We start from the raw sequence: 16164 nt of genomic DNA on the forward strand, positions 1-16164 counted from the left end.
AAATCCACGCAGGGTTTCGCAAGCTGCTGGATTCCTCTCCAGCCAGATTTGGCCAGCGAGTGGGGTTATTGTTTGTTTAATCGATCCCCCACCCCGCCACCCCCCGATTCTTACAGAGAAATCCCACTTCCCAGGCCCCAAACGCTGCCGGACTGCCCGGCCTCGGGGCCTCGAGGAAAACCCAGCCGGCCTGGTCCGAGGGGCGAAATCGCCAGCGTTGGGGCTCAAGTCCCTTTCCCACCCCAAACCGATTTCCAATGCATCGGATGAAGTGAGCCGTAGCTCACGAAAGCTTACGCTCAAATAAACTGGTTAGTCTCTAAGGTGCCACAAGTCCTCTCCTGTTCTTTTTGCGGATACAGACTAACATCTCTGAAACATTTCTAACCCAAATCCACCTTGCCCTACACGCAGGCACACAAGGAACCCGGCTGGGCATTTGACAAATCAATCGCAGCTTGGAGACATTGCTCGCTTTCCTCGCGGCGCAAAGCGGCTCGGGAAAAGGACCCTGATTTCTCTCTCTTTTTTTTTTTTCCCCTCGAGAAGCGAACTGTGTCTCTGATCAGTCCTGACAGGGAAGCGGAGAGGCCTGCAAAATATTCCTGTCTTCAAGCAACCCTTGCCGGCTGGCTCTGCGGATTTATTTGTGTGCACGCTACTCATTGGGGAAGATTTTAGACCTGAATCCTGACTCCACATCTTCTTTAAAGTCCAGGCTCCAGATCCTAGCCTGTGTGTGTGTGTCTGTGTGTGTCTGTGTGTGTGCGCGCCCCTGTCTCTCTTTCTCTTCTCCAGTATTTCCCATTCACCACTTCTCTTCTCCTGCTCCTCCTCCTTTCCGCTTACTCCCATTCTCTGTCCTCATCTCTGGAGTTACTCAATGCTGAACCTTCAAAAAAAAAGAGAAAGAAAAGAAGAAGAAGAAAAAAAATCTCACCAAAGACCAGGAGTCCAGGGGGGGCTTTCAAATGAATTCCTTCCCCCTCCCTCCTTTCCTTGTGTCTTACAACAGTGTGTCCTCCCGGCTCAGGAGATCAGACCAGAAAGACACACACAAGAGACGGGGAGGCAATCTCTCTGTGTGTGTGTGTGTGTCTAGATGTATTTTTCGCCAAGGCTGCAGATGGCATTAGGATCTTGAAGGAAAAACAACACACACACACACACACACACACAAAACCGCCCCCCTCCCCAAACTTTCCAGTTCTGGCATGAAAAATCCAGGCGGGTGGGGGAAAAAAAAATCCATAAAACTTTACCCAGCCTACGGCTTGCAGAGGGGGGCAAAGTCTAAGAGTTTGGGAGCCTCTTGATTTGTGTGTGTGTGTGTGTGTGTGTGTGTGTGTGTGAAAGAGAGACTCTCAAGAAGAAAACACAGAGGAGGGGTAAAAAAAAATTCCCTTTCCTTTGCAATCATGGCATTGAGGACTTCATTGCTTGGAATCTATGTAGGGTTACTGTTTTCCTTGCTGGAACTGTGGATTATTTCGGGAGTTAGCTTGGAGCCTATATACTGGAATACAGCAAACAAAAAGTAAGTGGGGAAAGGGGTGAAATCCCTCAGGTTTTTGCTGCTTTGTCTGTTATAAAGCGGGGATGGGTTTGGGGCGGGGGGCAGAGAGAAAGAACCCCCAAGTTTTAAATCGCTGGATGTGGTTTGGGATTCATTTTGGGGCTGCAAATCCCAGAGGGAAGGGTGTGTGTTGGGGGGAGAAATTGCAAGTTCTTTTGTTTTCCCCTAATCTAGTCAATTTCAAGTGTAACTGACTCGGGTTTTATAAGGACCTGGGTCAATTTCATCCTCAAAAGTCTGCCATTTAATCCTCTTGTCAAACTTTTCTTTCTTTCCCTTTCGCCCTCTTCAGTCAACCCATGTTTTGGAAAGTGTGTTGGGGGTGGGACTTGGTAATCCTCCCCTCCCCCCCCCCCCCCCCAAATCAAGGACAATGTTTTATTTAACAAAATCAGCCTCTAAAAGTGCCGGGGGATTGTCGGTTTTGCTCTTTATAACAATTCTATATTTTTTTAAAGTCTGGAAAAATCGGTGTTTTCAGTGTAAAGGTGAGATGTGTTTGTTTCGGGGGGGCGGAATTTTGGTGGCTTTTTGACGCTGGACAGCGCGCAAAAGCAAGTGTGTATGTGAGAGAGATTGTGGTGTTTTGGTGAAGTTTGTGCAGGCGAGCCAGAGATGGGTGTGAATTTGGGGTAGGCCTCTTGAAGGTCGTATTTTGGGTTGTGGTTGGCTTTTTTTTGGAAAAGAGCGGTGCTCTCCACGGGTGCGGTATATAAATGTGTGTCTCTTCCCAGTTGTGGGTGTTGGTTTTGGTGCCTTCAGTGTGTAGATCAAGTGTGTGTGTGTGTATCGAAAGGGGAAGAGGGATTCCCTTGAAATTATTCTGTGTGTGTGTGTGTGTGTGTGTGTTTATTTAGCTTTATATTGGCAGCTTCTTAAAGTTGTGTGTAGTTTGATGTCCCCTTGAAATGACTGACTGGGTGTGTGTATATCATAGGGTTGGAAGGGACCTCAGAAGGTATCTAGTCCAATCCCCGGCTCAAAGCAGAATATATGGATTGATCCCGCTCGAGACTGATGGCTTCTTGAGACTGATCTTTGGGTCTTGGGTTGTGTTGTGAGCCTCTGTGGATCCTTTTCATTTTTGATCACCGCACACGGGGGCCTCTGTTTGCTGATCTATGCTTTATGGGGGCCAAGCGAGTTTCCAGACCATGGTGTTAATAGGTCAACGCAGGCATTTCTCTCTGCCCCTATATATCGGTAAGTTACATTTTCCTCCCTGCTGGCTATATTATTCCAGACACAAGATCCATCTAAACCACCCAAGTGTGGGATCTGCTCCGGGCTCAATCAAAACCCCCTTTCTCCATCCGGTGACAACGACAAAGTTTTAGGGGGTTCAATGGGCTGGCGAGCCTGGCCAGGGACAGAGCCTGGCTGCCAGAAAGATGAAGCATAACCGTGATTCACAGATTCTACAATTACTCCCATCGTCGTGTGTCAGCGCTTCCTAGCAACAAATACAGATTCTAGCGAATGGAGCTATTTGTCTAAATCATTTCCACCCCCACCCCCACGCCTGAAAAGGGGGTTCGCCATCTCCCTTGCAGATCTAGGGAGAAGGGTGGTTTTCGGCGTCTTTCCGGGTGGTTTTTCCCTCCCCCCCCATCCCCAAAGGATCTTAAAACGCGGGGGGACGCTGCTTAAAGAGGGGAAAAAAGCAAAGCCACTTTCTTTATAAAACATATTTCTTTTATGGCGCAAAATATCAGACCAGATCAGCCTCTGGCTACATTTACGTGCGGGGACCAATTTCGCTGTCTCTTGGGGGGCTGGCAGTGTGTGTCTGGGAAGAAATCTTGCCATTTTTTGAAGCCATCTTCTTTTTAAAGCAAACCGTTGGATTGCTTAGGCGTTGATTTTGGACACACGCACGAGCTTAGATCGCTCACACACGCGCGTGCGTGTGCAGATCGCCCGGCCGGCCTAGGGCGAGCAAATTGTTGAAAGGCTTTAAAAATCTGCCCCGAACGCCAAGTCCCATTGTCAAAGGTCACTTGGGCCCAGCACTTCATTTGGGACAGGGCTTGGCAGGACAGGGCCCCGGCACCTCTGGGCTCGCTGCGTCAGTCATGAATGTAAATAAATTACTTCCGCCTCTTTCGTGACAAATTAAGCACCGCTTAGGCCATTTGGATAAATCAATGGGGACGAGGTGCCTAAACCCCTTTGGGGGAACTGGAACCTAGCAGCTTGAGACTCAGTAGAAGGCTTCTAAATCTCCTAGGCCCATTTCGGCCATGCTCTGCACTGAGCTGTTTCTGTCTGTGTGTGTGTGGTAGGGGACTGGGACACTCGAGATCTGGCCGTTCCTGAGATTGGAGGGACCGGGCTCCTGGCAAACCGGTTTCTCCCTTGCATTTCCCCGGGCACCGGTTTCTTCCTCTCTTGCACGCAGGCCTGTGAGTGTCTGCAGCCCAGCCAAACCCTTGATCTGTTATCTCTCACGGGACGTTCAAAGTGTCCCATTTTCGGGGGCGTTCAATGAAGTTTTTCGGCGTCAAATCCGTCGACCGATTTTTGGAATGATCTTCAAACCGGACGGTTTCCAAAGCGGAAAAATCTGGGAGTCCCTTTCGCGGCCAGAGCTCAGATTGATCCCGCAAACTCCTGCCCCTGAATCCTGGTTTTGAAGCTGCTCGGACAATTTCTAGCTGCCCGGGCAGGAAGGAACAGGAAATATTCCTGCGGCTATTCTTGGTCATCGCTGTCGGTTTTTATGAAGCCGTCCAGAAGTTTGTAACAGTCCTTCCAACGCAGGTGGAGTTATTCCTCATGAATGCTTAAAATTAGGAAGGCACGTGTACTGCCCGACGGATGCGCCAGGCCGCTGAAAATGAGTGTCTCTTATTAAATAGAGGGGTGCCCCATCCGTTTGATCTGCTCTGATCGCAATGATATGTGGTGAATATTTTAACGTCCAGGAACTACACGGATCAGAGTTTTGCGGCCAGGAATTGACGCCGATCCGTGTGACTTCCGATAAAAGCTTTAACGCTCCCCCCGTCCCCCCAGCGGGCTCACCCAGGGCTCAGATGCAGCTGGCTCTGAGGTGGGGAGAAGCGACTGGGTAATTTTCAAAGCGACCTCCGCTTGCGTTCGATAGGGCGGCCTTGTTTTTAAGCACGTCGGCCTCAGAAATGCATAGTAAAGCACTGAAAAATCAAGCCCTCTGACCAAATCCCTAAGCCACAAACCGTCCACCCCCTCTGCGCGATACAGCCGTGGATCGTCTTAAACAGCAAATATTTTCATGGCCAGCATCCTTGCAACGCCGTGCGTCAGTATCCTTTCAAATCACTTGCCCGTATTCAAGATGGACGTGCCAGTGGGAAATCAGTGCGTCTCGTGTGAAAATACGATTCACCAGGATTTGCCCCAAGAGTCGAGAGAGATCCTTGGGCCTCTGCGGGGCTCGCAGATCGGTGCCTCTGGACACCGGCTGCGTGCCAGACAGGGCCGGCACCGAGAGATCAGAGGCCGCCGGCTGCGTCGGGATATTTTCGGCTCTTGCTTTTCGGTGGCAGGGTGTGGGGGGGAGGGCGTGAGGGGTGGTGTTGCGGGGCCTCCGGAGCCCGGGGTGGCCGAGGAAACGCAGGGGGAATTCTCTGGAACCGCAAAATCAGGCCACCAGTTCTAGAGAGAGAAAACGCACTGGGTTGGCTCTTGGGCTGAAGGCCTGTGGCCGTCAGGACTCCTGGGTTCTAGCCCTGACTCTGGCATGGATAAGGAAGAGAACCCAGGAGTCCTGGCTCCCACCCCCGGCTCTAACCACTCGACCCCACTCCCCTCCCAGAGCCGGGAGAGAACCCAGGAGTCCTGGCTCTCAGCCCCCCGCCCCGCACTCTAACCACTAGACCCCAGTCCCCTCCCAGAGCTGGGGAGAGAACCCAGGAGTCCTGGCTCCCAGCCTGCCCTGCTCTCACCCCCCAGCCCCCACTCCGCACCCAGAGCCGGGGAGAGAACCCAGGAGTCCTGGCTCCCAGCCCCCCAACCTACTAGAGTAGGAGCTGTGCCCCGCCCCAGAGGTGGCCACATCTCCGCGCCAGGCAAGGGGTCCCCTGATAGCCAGCCACCCCACCCCAGAGGTGATTGCATCTCAGCACTGCGCAAGAGGTCCCTCGGGGACCAGGGGCAGCTGATGGGGGTCTTTCCCCCAAGTCTGGGCGGGGGTGGGGCTGGGTGGCTCCCCTGGGTGCGGGGCTGCGGGGGGGCCCAGCAGAGAGGTGAGGGTGTTTCACACGGACGAGGGCCGGGAGGGGCCCTGCTCCCAGGTGGGAGGCTGTTTTGTCTCGACCTGTTCCCCAAAATCGGCAGCCTTGGCTGGGGTGGGGGTGGGGGGAACGACTGTGTCTCTCTGTCAGGGTCTCCTTAGTCAGAGGATCTGGGGGGGATCACAAAGCAAGCGGGGGCCGTCCCGGGGGGGGGGCACCAAGCTGCGCCTGTCCTGGGCGGGCTGGGTGGGAATCAGGGGCCTGTCCCCTCTAGCGGGCGCTGGCCCCCAGGGCGGGGACTGGCTGGCTCAGGGCGGGGCGCGGGTTGGGGTCCCCTCTCTGACGCCCCGTCTCCGGCAGGTTCCAGGCGGCGGGCGGCTACGTCCTGTACCCGCAGATCGGCGACCGGCTGGACCTGATCTGCCCCCGCTCCCGCCCGCCGGGCCCCTTCTCGGCGGAGGAGTACGAGTATTATAAGCTGTACCTGGTGCCGGGCGAGCAGGCCCGGGCGTGCGAGGTCCTGCGGGCCCCCAACCTGCTGCTGACGTGCGACCGGCCCGAGCACGACGTGCGGTTCACCATCAAGTTCCAGGAGTTCAGCCCCAACCTGTGGGGCCACGAATTCAAGAGCAACCAGGACTACTACATCATCAGTGAGTGCCCGGACTCCGGGGTTCTCGCCCGGCTCGGGAGGGGGGCCAGCGTTAGAGCAGGAGGGGCTGGGAGCCAGGACTCCTGGGTTTGGGTTGATCAATTTTTCTCCTGCATCTCGGCGCCGGGCGAGGGGTCCCCGTGTCACCCGCCGCCCCGCCCCAGAGGTGGCCGCATCTCAGCACCGGGCGAGGGGTCCCTGGGTAACCGGCCGCCCCGCCCCAGAGGTGGCCGCATCTCAGCGCCGGGCGAGGGGTCCCTGGGTAACCAGCCGCCCTGCCCCAGAGGTGGCCGCATCTCAGCGCCGGGCAAGGGGTCCCTGGGTAACCAGCCGTCCCGCCCCAGAGGTGGCCGCATCTCAGCGCCGGGCAAGGGGTCCCTGGGTAACCAGCCGTCCCGCCCCAGAGGTGGCCGCATCTCAGCGCCGGGCGAGGGGTCCCTGTGTAACCAGCCGTCCCGCCCCAGAGGTGGCCGCATCTCAGCACCAGGCAAGGGGTCCCTGGGGAACCAGCCGCCCCGCCCCAGAGGTGGCCGTGTCTCGGTGCTTGGCAAGGGGTCCCTGAGTCACCAGCCACCCCGCCCCAGAGGTGGCCGTGTCTCGGTGCTTGGCAAGGGGTCCCTGGGTCACCGGCCACCCCGCCCCAGAGGTGGCCGCGTCTCGGCGCCGGGCGACAGACCGCAATGTCAGGGCCCGTCCTGTCCCCGGTGGGGGTCGGTCTGCTGGGATTTGGAGGGGCGGCTCCTGTCTCTTAGGCTCTGTGTTGTGAAATCCAGCTCCCCGCCCCCCCTGAACACAATCTGTCCGTGATGCTGTCTGTCTGTCTGTCTCCTGCCCTCCCACGCTGTTCATTGCTGAGTCAATCGCTCGCCACCCACGACCCGCTTCTCCAGCCCCCCCAGCCTCACCTCTGCCGGTGCCCCTCACTCCCGACCCGCAGCCTCCTGACCCCCCCAGCTCTGCCCCCCCAGCTCTGCTGGTGCCCCTCACTCCCGACCCACAGCCCCTGCTTGACCCCCCCAGGCTCCCCCCTGACTCCCGAGGCCATGCCTGGGGTGACAGTGGCAGGCTCCCAGCCAGGATCATAGGGTCTGAGAAGTTGGGGGTCAGAGCTGGAGCCGTGGGGTGACCCCCCCGAGTCCAGTGTCCGAGGGGTGGGGGGTTGTTTGCATGGGACGGGGGGCTCTCAACAGGAGGTGTTTCAGGGTGTCTGCCAGTGAGGGGGTGAGCGTGCAAAAGACCAAGGCACCTTGCAGGGGGGGAACGCGTGCAAGGGGGTGTGCACGCAGACTGGTGCGTGTGTGGAACAGGTGTGTGTGTCTGTGCAAGGGGTTTAGTTCGCTGGCTTGCCCGCTTGCACTGTCCCCTCCCCAAAACGCTCCTTGCCCACTCAGTCCCTCGCCTGCATTTGCACACCCTCCGTCACTTGCACACCCGTCATTATTTGCACACTCGCTTGCCTGCACACACCCGGGTTGCCTTTCACCTTTGCGTGCCAACCCTCTGTCGCACACTCATAGGCAAGTTTGGTCCCTGGCCCACTTGGCCCTTTGCACACCCGCTTGCACACTCTCTTGCACACACACCCCAGACCAGGGCCTGCACCCACCTCCTGGCACGCTCGCTCACGCTGGTGCACACACCCCGGCATGGATGTTTGTCTCTCGCACACTTGTGTGACCCATTGCATACTCATGCACACTCAAACCTCTTGCACACACAGTAGAGACGTTCAGCCCCTTGCATGCTCGACTGGTCCCTTGCAGGCACACGGGACGAACATTTGCTCCCTCACACCTGCCCCTGGCCCGTTGCACTTTCACACCCATGCACACTCACTCAGTCTCTTGCACACACATGTAGGATGGACATTCAACCTCTTGCACGCTCCCCTGGTCCCTTTAACGCACACTCACATGCCCAGGCCCCCCCCTCCTCTGCTGCCCATAGCCTCTCGCACGCGCTCTCTCCTGTGCACACTGCCTCCCTTGCACACTCACCCAGCCCCCTCCCTACAGATGGCACAAGGCCTCTTACAGGGCTTGTCCCCGGCTGCTCCTGCACTTGCGTGTGCATACGCGTGCGACACAGTGCGTGTGTGTGTGTGCGTCCCTGCGCACATGGGTGTCTGGGGGTGGTCCGGGCTGAGCAGGCCCCCACCCCCACCCCCACCCGGAGCCTGTCGGCTGCTCCGGGATATTTTCCCTTTTGAAATCCAGGCGCTGAGGCTTCCTGACATCTGGGTCACGGGGCGGGGGGAGCAGCAAGGAGGGGATAGGATGGGGGAGGGGCAGGACAAGGGGGAGGGGAGCAGGGGGGAGGGGCCAGTTTGAATCATCAGGGCCCCATGGGGGGGCAATTGTTGCCCCTGAGGGGGTGGAGAGATGCGGGGGGGGCGCACATCCACCCCCCCCCCCGCAGTTTTCCATCACAGACCCCGCTGGTTTTTCCCCCATCGCTATGGCAACTGTCTCCTGACAAACCAGTGACTTCCTGGCACCCTGGCAACCGTGCCACGGCAACCGCCCCACCCCAGAGAGCCTGCACCCCCCCACTTGGGGAAGGGGGGGCCTCATGGGGGGCTGGGTGTCACCTGTGGAAGGGAAGCTCAAGACCTCAGGCCCCCCCAAACCCCATTCCCAGCCCTCTCCCTCCCTCCCTGCCCCTCCCCAACCCCCATTCCCAGCCCTCCCCCTCCCTCCCTGCCCCTCCCCACCCCTCCCCTACCTCCTCCCTGCCCCTCCCCTCCCCCCATTCCCACGCCGCCCCCACCTCCTCCCCCTCTCCCTTTGCTATCACCCACCTGCCCCAGCGTCTCCTGGGGGGTCTTGGGGATTTCACTGGGGTTGGAGGGGGGAGCGAAGGGGCCAAGAGGGGATCCCGGGGGGGCGCTGGGGGGAAGAGCGAGAGGCCAGCAGAAGCAGGGAGGGGAGATGGCAGGGTGCGGGGGTGGAGCTGCGGGGGGGGGGAAGGGGGCAGGAGAGTCGGGGGGGGGAAGGGGCTGGTGGGGGTGGGGGAGGGGGAACCAAAGGCGCTGGCATCGCTGACCCAGTTACTGGTCAGATGATTGTTCTGCCCAACAAGACACGAGCGAGGGAAGCTGGGGGGGCAGGGGGGGTCAGGTGCCAAGTAGGGCAGGAAGTGACAGAACCGGAAACAAGCCCCCCCCCCGGCAAAAAATCCCTGAGTAACCAGCCGCCCCGCCCCAGAGGTGGCCGTATCTCGGCGCCGGGCAAGGGGTCCCCGGGTCACCGGCCGCCCCGCCCCAGAGGTGGCCGCATCTCGGCACTGGGTGAGGGGTACTGGTGTAACCAGCCGCCCCGCCCCAGAGGTGGCTGCATCCAATACACAAATGTTTATTACAGATCTTTAAACTCGCCAGGACTCCTGGGTCCTGTGGGGGGTGGACAGAACAGACCAGCGGCTGGGGGCTGGGGGTTTTGAAACGGGGGGGGGGCCTGGAGCTGCGCGTGGGGTGGGGTCGCTGGGCTGTGTGAGGAGCTGACTAGGTGGGGGCTGAATGTGTGTGGGTGTCTGCGGGGGTGGGGCAGGCAATTGGGGTGCGTGTGGGGGGCTGTCTCTGCCCTGGGGGGAGCTGTACAGGAGGGGTCTGGGGGTGGGATGCTGGGAGGGCTCTTGGGGAGACAGGGGGCCTAGTGGGGATGGAGGGGACCGTGGGGAAGGCTGGCTGCAAGGGGGGCTGGCCCGGGTAGCCGGCATCTTTGAGCACAGACCCCCCCAGGTTTAGCGGTGAAAGGGCCTGGCCACGCGCGGCTAACGCGATGTGATGGCCTGGCCTGCCGGCGCCCCCGGCACCTGCTGCCACCGCACGCACGCAACCCCCCCACCGCTCCCTGGGGACCCCGGCGTCCGGGCCACCACCCCCGCTCGGCTTCAGCACCGACCTCCCAATGGGCTTCCCCTGCTGCCACCACTAGCCCCCACTCCCGTCCCAGAGCCAGGGAGAGAACCCAGGAGTCCTGGCTCCCAGCCCCCCGCTCTAACCCACCAGCCCCCACTCCCCTCCCAGAGCCGGGGGGAGAACCCAGGAGTCCTGGCTCCCAGCCCCCCGCTGCTCTAATCCACCAGGCCCCACTCCCCTCCCAGAGCCAGGGAGAGAACCCAGGAGTCCTGGCTCCCAGCCCCCTGCTGCTCTAACCCACCAGCCCCAACTCCCCTCCCAGAGCCCAGGAGAGAACCCAGGAGTCCTGGCTCTCAGCCCCCCGCCTCGCACTCTAACCACTAGACCCCAGTCCCCTCCCAGAGCCCCCACTCCCGTCCCAGAGCCAGGGAGAGAACCCAGGAGTCCTGGCTCCCAGCCCCCTGCTGCTCTAACCCACCAGCCCCAACTCCCCTCCCAGAGCCCAGGAGAGAACCCAGGAGTCCTGGCTCTCAGCCCCCCGCCCCGCACTCTAACCACTAGACCCCAGTCCCCTCCCAGAGCCGGGGAGAGAACCCAGGAGTCCTGGCTCCCAGCCCCCCCCGGCTCTAACCCACCAGCCCCCACTCCCCTCCAAGTGCTGGGGAGAGAATGAGGGTGGGGGCTGGGAGCCCGGACTCCTGGGTCCACTGGGCTGCGCTCTCCCCACGAATTGCTGAGAGCAGCACAACGACGATCTAGTAACGCCCGGGGTGTGTGTGTGATCCAGGCCTGTGTGTGTGAGAGAGAGAGAGGGAGGGAGGGAGGGAGAGAGATCGAGGCCTCTGTGTGTGTGTGAGATCGAGGCCTCTGTGTGCGTGTGTGTGAGTGTCACCCAGCCATCACCGGGGTCTAATTTCACCTTCCACAGAGCGACAAAGAGCTCACACACAATCACCCCACACGCACACAACACACCACAATCCGTGGCCAGAGACACGCGCACGGCCCGCGTGACAAGGCCATCTCACACACGCGCCGCGAGTATCTGCTCGCAGGCCAAGCCCCGGCCCCCCACTCCCCGAACCAACCCTGCCCCACCGGTAATGGCTCCCCCCGCCTGCCCCCTACCACCACCCTGGGGCCAGCCCTGCCTGCCCGGGGAGAGCGCCCCCTGCTGAGCCCCCCGCCCCACTCCCTGCCCCACAGCACCCCCTGGGGCCAGCCCTGCCTGCCCGGGGAGAGCGCCCCCTGCTGAGCCCCCCGCCCCACTCCCTGTCCCCTAGCACCGACCTGGGGCCAGCCCTGCCTGCCCGGGGAGAGCGTCCCCTGCTGAGCCCCCCCACCCCACTGTAATGTCCCTCTCTTTCCCCACAGCCACGTCAGACGGCACCAAGGAGGGGCTGGAGAACCTGAAGGGCGGCGCCTGCCTCTCTAAGGGGATGAAAGTCGTCCTGAAAGTGGGGCAGCGTAAGTCACAACATTGGTGGGCAGGGGGCGCTCTCCCCAGGCAGGCGGGGCTGGCTCCAGGGTGGCGCTAGGGGGTGCTGGGGGGCAGGAGCTCAGTAGGGGGCGCTCTCCCTGGGCAGGCAGGGCTGGCCCCAGGGCGGTGCAAGGGGGCGCTGTGGGGCAGGGAGCATGAATTGGAGGACTGGCAGTCAGGACTCCTGGGTTCTCTCCCCAGCTCTGGGAGGGGAGCGGGGGCTGGTGGGTCAGAGCAGGGGGCTGGGAGCCAGGACTCCTGGGTCCTCTCCCCAGCTCTGGGAGGGGAGTGGGGGCTGGTGGGTCAGAGCAGGGGGCTGGGAGCCAGGATTCCTGGGTCCTCTCCCCGGCTCTGGGAGGGGAGTGGGGGCTGGTGGGTCAGAGCAGGGGGGCTGGGAGCCAGGACTCCTGGGTTCTCTCCCCGGCTCTGGGAGGGGAGTGGGGGCTAGTGGGTCAGAGCAGGGGCTGGGAGCCAGGACTCCTGGGTTCTCTCCCCGGCTCTGGGAGGGGAGTGGGGGCTGGTGGGTTAGAGCAGGGGGGGCTGGGAGCCAGGACTCCTGGGTTCTCTCCCCGGCTCTGGGAGGGGAGTGGGGGCTGGTGGGTCAGAGTAGGGGGGCTGGGAGCCAGGACTCCTGGGTTCTCTCCCTGGCGCTGCGACAGCAGATCCGAAATCCCTGGTTTTCTCCCAGCTGGGGTTGATTTGGCGGAGTCCCGCTGAGCCCCTCCAACGAGCTAATTAGCGCTGCGTGATTGCAGCGGGCCAGAGGAGGAGCGACTGGGGCGGGAGGGGGGAGGGGAAAGGGGGAGGAGCTTGCTGTATGATTGACAGGACCTAAAGCCAGCTCTAGCTGGCCTGCGCTTTTCCTCTGGGCCCCGAGCTGCGGTGAAGGACCCACAGCCTCCGGGGCAGCCTCTGCTCAACCCTCTCCCACCCCCCACCGGCAGGGCTGGGGGTGGGGTGGGGCTGGGCTAGCCAGGGGCTGCGGGTCGGGAGTGAGGGGCCCCGGCAGGGTTGGTCCTGCGTCCCATAGACTCCAATGGGGAGTGGCGCCCCCTCCTGGCCGGGCCTGGTTTTGCAACACACAGAGGGGAAGGTGGCTGGGAGAAGTGGGGGGGCTTTGCTGGGGTACAGGGGGCTCTGCACCCTCCCAGGGGGCAGAGTGCGCTGGGGACCCCGCTCTGTGTGCACCTGTCACTCCCCACCCCGGCCCCATCCCCATCCCCTTCCCCCCACCCACGCATCTCTCTCTCTGCCCCCCCAGATCCCGGCACGGCCTCCAAGTCCCAGAAATCGGGGTCAGAAACGCCGCCCGAGAAGGAGCGGGGGACGGAGCTGGGCGGAGCGGAGCCCAGCAAGGCAAGTGGCGCAGGTATGGAGCTGCCCACCCCCCGCCAGGTTCCCCACCCAGTACTGGGGGTCCCTGCCCCACACCCAGCGCCCCCCGTCTGCCCCGTCGGCACCAGATCGCTCCCCCAGACCACGCGTGTTCAGAGATGGAAACTGAGCCTCCCCTGCTCCAACCCACCAGCCCCCTCCCCCCTCCCAGAGCCAGGGAGAGAACCCAGGAGTCCTGGCTCCCAGCCCCCCCTGCTCCAACCCACCAGCCCCCTCCCCCCTCCCAGAGCCAGGGAGAGGACCCAGGAGTCCTGACTCCCAGCCCCCCCTGCTCCAACCCACCAGCCCCCTCCCCCCTCCCAGAGCCAGGGAGAGAACCCAGGAGTCCTGGCTCCCAGCCCCCCCTGCTCCAACCCACCAGCCCCCACTCTCCTCCCAGAGCCAGGGAGAGGACCCAGGAGTCCTGGCTCCCAGCCGTGTTCATGGTGGCAGCTCGCTGACTGGCTGGGCCCAGGGGGTTTCTGAGCCCCTCCTGTCCGTCAAAGCCAGTTAAGGCAGCTAATTGTCTCTGTGACTCCTCCCCCTGCCCAGGACACCTGGGTCCTTTACAGCCAGCAGCATCCCTCAGACTCAGCCCCCTCCTCTCCCTCCCGGGACAGAGAGCAACAGGCCATTAACCCCTTCACACCCACCGAGGGGGGGGCCTGCCTTGATTCCCCCATCCCCCTGACTCCAGACCAGCAGCCCCTGCTAGCCCAGCCATGGGCTCCCCCCCAGCCCTGCCGGTGCCCCTCACTCCTGCCCCACAGCCCCCTGCCAGCCCAGCCCTGCCCCCCCCGCCCTGCCAGTGCCCCTCACTCCCGACCCGCAGCCCCTGCCAGCCCAGCCCAGCCCAGCCCTGCCCCCCCCCCAGCTCTGCCGGTGCCCCTCACTCCCGACCCGCAGCCCCTGCTAGCCCAGCCCTGGGCTTCTGGGCGGGGAGTGGGGTCAAGTGGTTGGAGCAGGGGGGACTGGGAGCCAGGACTCCTGGGTTCTCTTCTCAGCTCTGGGAGGGGAGTGGGGGCTGGTGGGTTAGAGCAGGTGAGGCTGGAAGCCAGGACTCCTGGGTTCTCTCCCTGGCTCTAGGAGGGGAGTGGGGGCTGGTGGGTTAGAGCGGGGGGGGCTGGGAGCCAGGACTCCTGGGTTCTCTTCCCAGCTCTGGGCGAGGAGTGGGGGCTGGTGGGTTAGAGCGGGGGGGGGCTGGAAGCCAGGACTCCTGGGTTCTCTCCCCGGCTCTGGGAGGGGAGTGGGGTCTGCTGGTTAGAGCAGGGGGGCTGGGAGCCAGGACTCCTGGGTTCTCTCCCCTTAGCCCTTTCTCTCTCTCTCTCTCTCTCCCCCTGCAGGTGCTGGGAACGCGACGGGCCCGGCGGGGGGCGCTGACGGGCCCTTGCCCCAGTCCAAGGTGCCCGTGGTGGCCGGGGCGGCGGGGGGCGCCGCCTTCGTGGCCCTGGTGGCGGCGGGCGTGACGGGGGCCGTTTGCTGGCGCCGGCGGCGGGCCAAGCAGAGCGACACCCACCTCCCGCCTCTCTCGCTCAGCGGCCTGACCAGCCCCAAGCGGGGGGCCGGCCCGGGGGGGAACAACAACGGGTCGGAGCCCAGCGACATCATCATCCCGCTACGGACGTCGGACGGGGCCTTCTGCCCCCACTACGAGAAAGTGAGCGGGGACTACGGGCACCCCGTCTACATCGTCCAGGAGATGCCCCCCCAGAGCCCCGCCAACATCTACTACAAAGTGTGAGGGGGAAGGGGGACCCGGGCCCACCCTGGCGCTGGCTATGGACTTACGCCTCACCCCCCCAAATACGGACAGCCCCCCGCCCCGACGCTGACGGAGATGGGTGCCCCCCACCCCCGATTCTTCCTCGTGTAAAGAGCCCCCGGCACTGACAGGGTTAAAGCAGAGGGGGACCCTGTACTCTGGCGCTGACAGGGTTAATGGGGGCCAAGGGGGTCCCTGCGCCATTCTCCTCTCTGGCACAGATGTTGCGGGGGGCTTGGAGCTGGTCCCTTCCCCCAGCTCCGCTCCCCACATCCCTACAATCCTGTCCAGGCCAGGTCCTGGCTCCCCCCACCTCAGCTCCACCAGGAGTGCGGGGGGGGGGGGGCCTGTGGGGTCAGAGGGGAAGGTCAGGAGCAGCTGTGTTACGTCTCGGGGTGGGGTGGGGGGAGATCGGCCCTCTTCAGGAGATTCCCCCCTGTCCTAAGGGCTGGTGGGGGCAGTTTTATCTCCCGCCCTCCCTTCCAGTCCCTGTTCACATGTAGTGGGGGAGGGGATTCGAGGGAGGGGCAAAAAGTTTGGTTATTTCAACCATTGGAGCCCCCCGGGACCTTTTCTACGTTGCCATTTGAAAATGTGACTCAACAAAATGGCCGCGCCCCCCCCGATCAGAGAGACATTTTTGCCTGTTGGGGGACCAGGTACGGAGGTTTGGAGGTGGACTCGTCATTTTACAAAAAAACCTCCACCCCCCATTCAGCAAAAAGTGAACTTGAAGCCACAAGAAGTGACCTATAGCCCACCAGGAAATGAGGCGGAGGAAGAGACTCCAGCGAGGGTGGGACTTCCTGTTTTTGGATGGGGACTTCCTCTTTCGGGTGGGACTTCCTGTTTCGGGCCCAGAAATGACTCCAAGGTGAACAAGAAGGGGAGGGGTGGGATCTTTGCGGGCTTTAATGACGTTTTTTGACCTGGGAATTTCTTAGCTTTTGTTGGTGGAATTTACTGTCCGATCACGTGCATTATAGAAGTTCTTGTGCATCCATCTGGCCCCCGTTCGTTATTTCGTACCCGTCTCTCCCCCGCCTCCTTTTCCTTCGTGAGTTCACGAGGGGGCCCCTGTCGGGGGCTGGGTTACACTTCTCCTGTGTAGAGGCCTCGTCTCCTGGGAAAACGTTTTCTTCTACAAGGTGTTTTCCCGCTCCAAATAATAGGGAAAAACGATGCCCGGGAAAGGCATCATGCACGTTTATACCAGTTTAAGCCGCTTCACTTCACGATAAACA

The 16164-nt window shown here is 61.6% G+C and overlaps 1 protein-coding gene across 1 annotated transcript; it reads left to right on the forward strand.

The window, feature by feature from the left end:
* Positions 1-362: 362 nt before the first annotated feature.
* Positions 363-15803, forward strand: EFNB3 (ephrin B3). The gene is made up of 5 exons (XM_074941216.1): positions 363-1537; positions 6154-6446; positions 11679-11771; positions 13046-13153; positions 14502-15803. The coding sequence occupies exons 1-5, from the start codon at positions 1419-1421 to the stop codon at positions 14897-14899; spliced, it is 1011 nt and encodes a 336-aa protein (XP_074797317.1). The 5' UTR covers positions 363-1418; the 3' UTR covers positions 14900-15803.
* Positions 15804-16164: the final 361 nt, after the last annotated feature.

This window comes from Natator depressus, chromosome 28, assembly GCF_965152275.1.
Source record: "Natator depressus isolate rNatDep1 chromosome 28, rNatDep2.hap1, whole genome shotgun sequence".
In the NCBI taxonomy this organism is placed as follows: domain Eukaryota; kingdom Metazoa; phylum Chordata; order Testudines; family Cheloniidae; genus Natator; species Natator depressus.

Excerpts from the sequence above, each read along its gene's own strand:
- EFNB3 (XM_074941216.1), top strand. The coding sequence starts at position 1,419 with ATGGCATTGAGGACTTCATTGCTTGGAATCTATGTAGGGTTACTGTTT. Across the intron at positions 1,538-6,153 it reads TGGAATACAGCAAACAAAAA|GTTCCAGGCGGCGGGCGGCT; the intron begins GTAAGTGGGGAA and ends CGTCTCCGGCAG. Across the intron at positions 6,447-11,678 it reads CCAGGACTACTACATCATCA|CCACGTCAGACGGCACCAAG; the intron begins GTGAGTGCCCGG and ends CTTTCCCCACAG.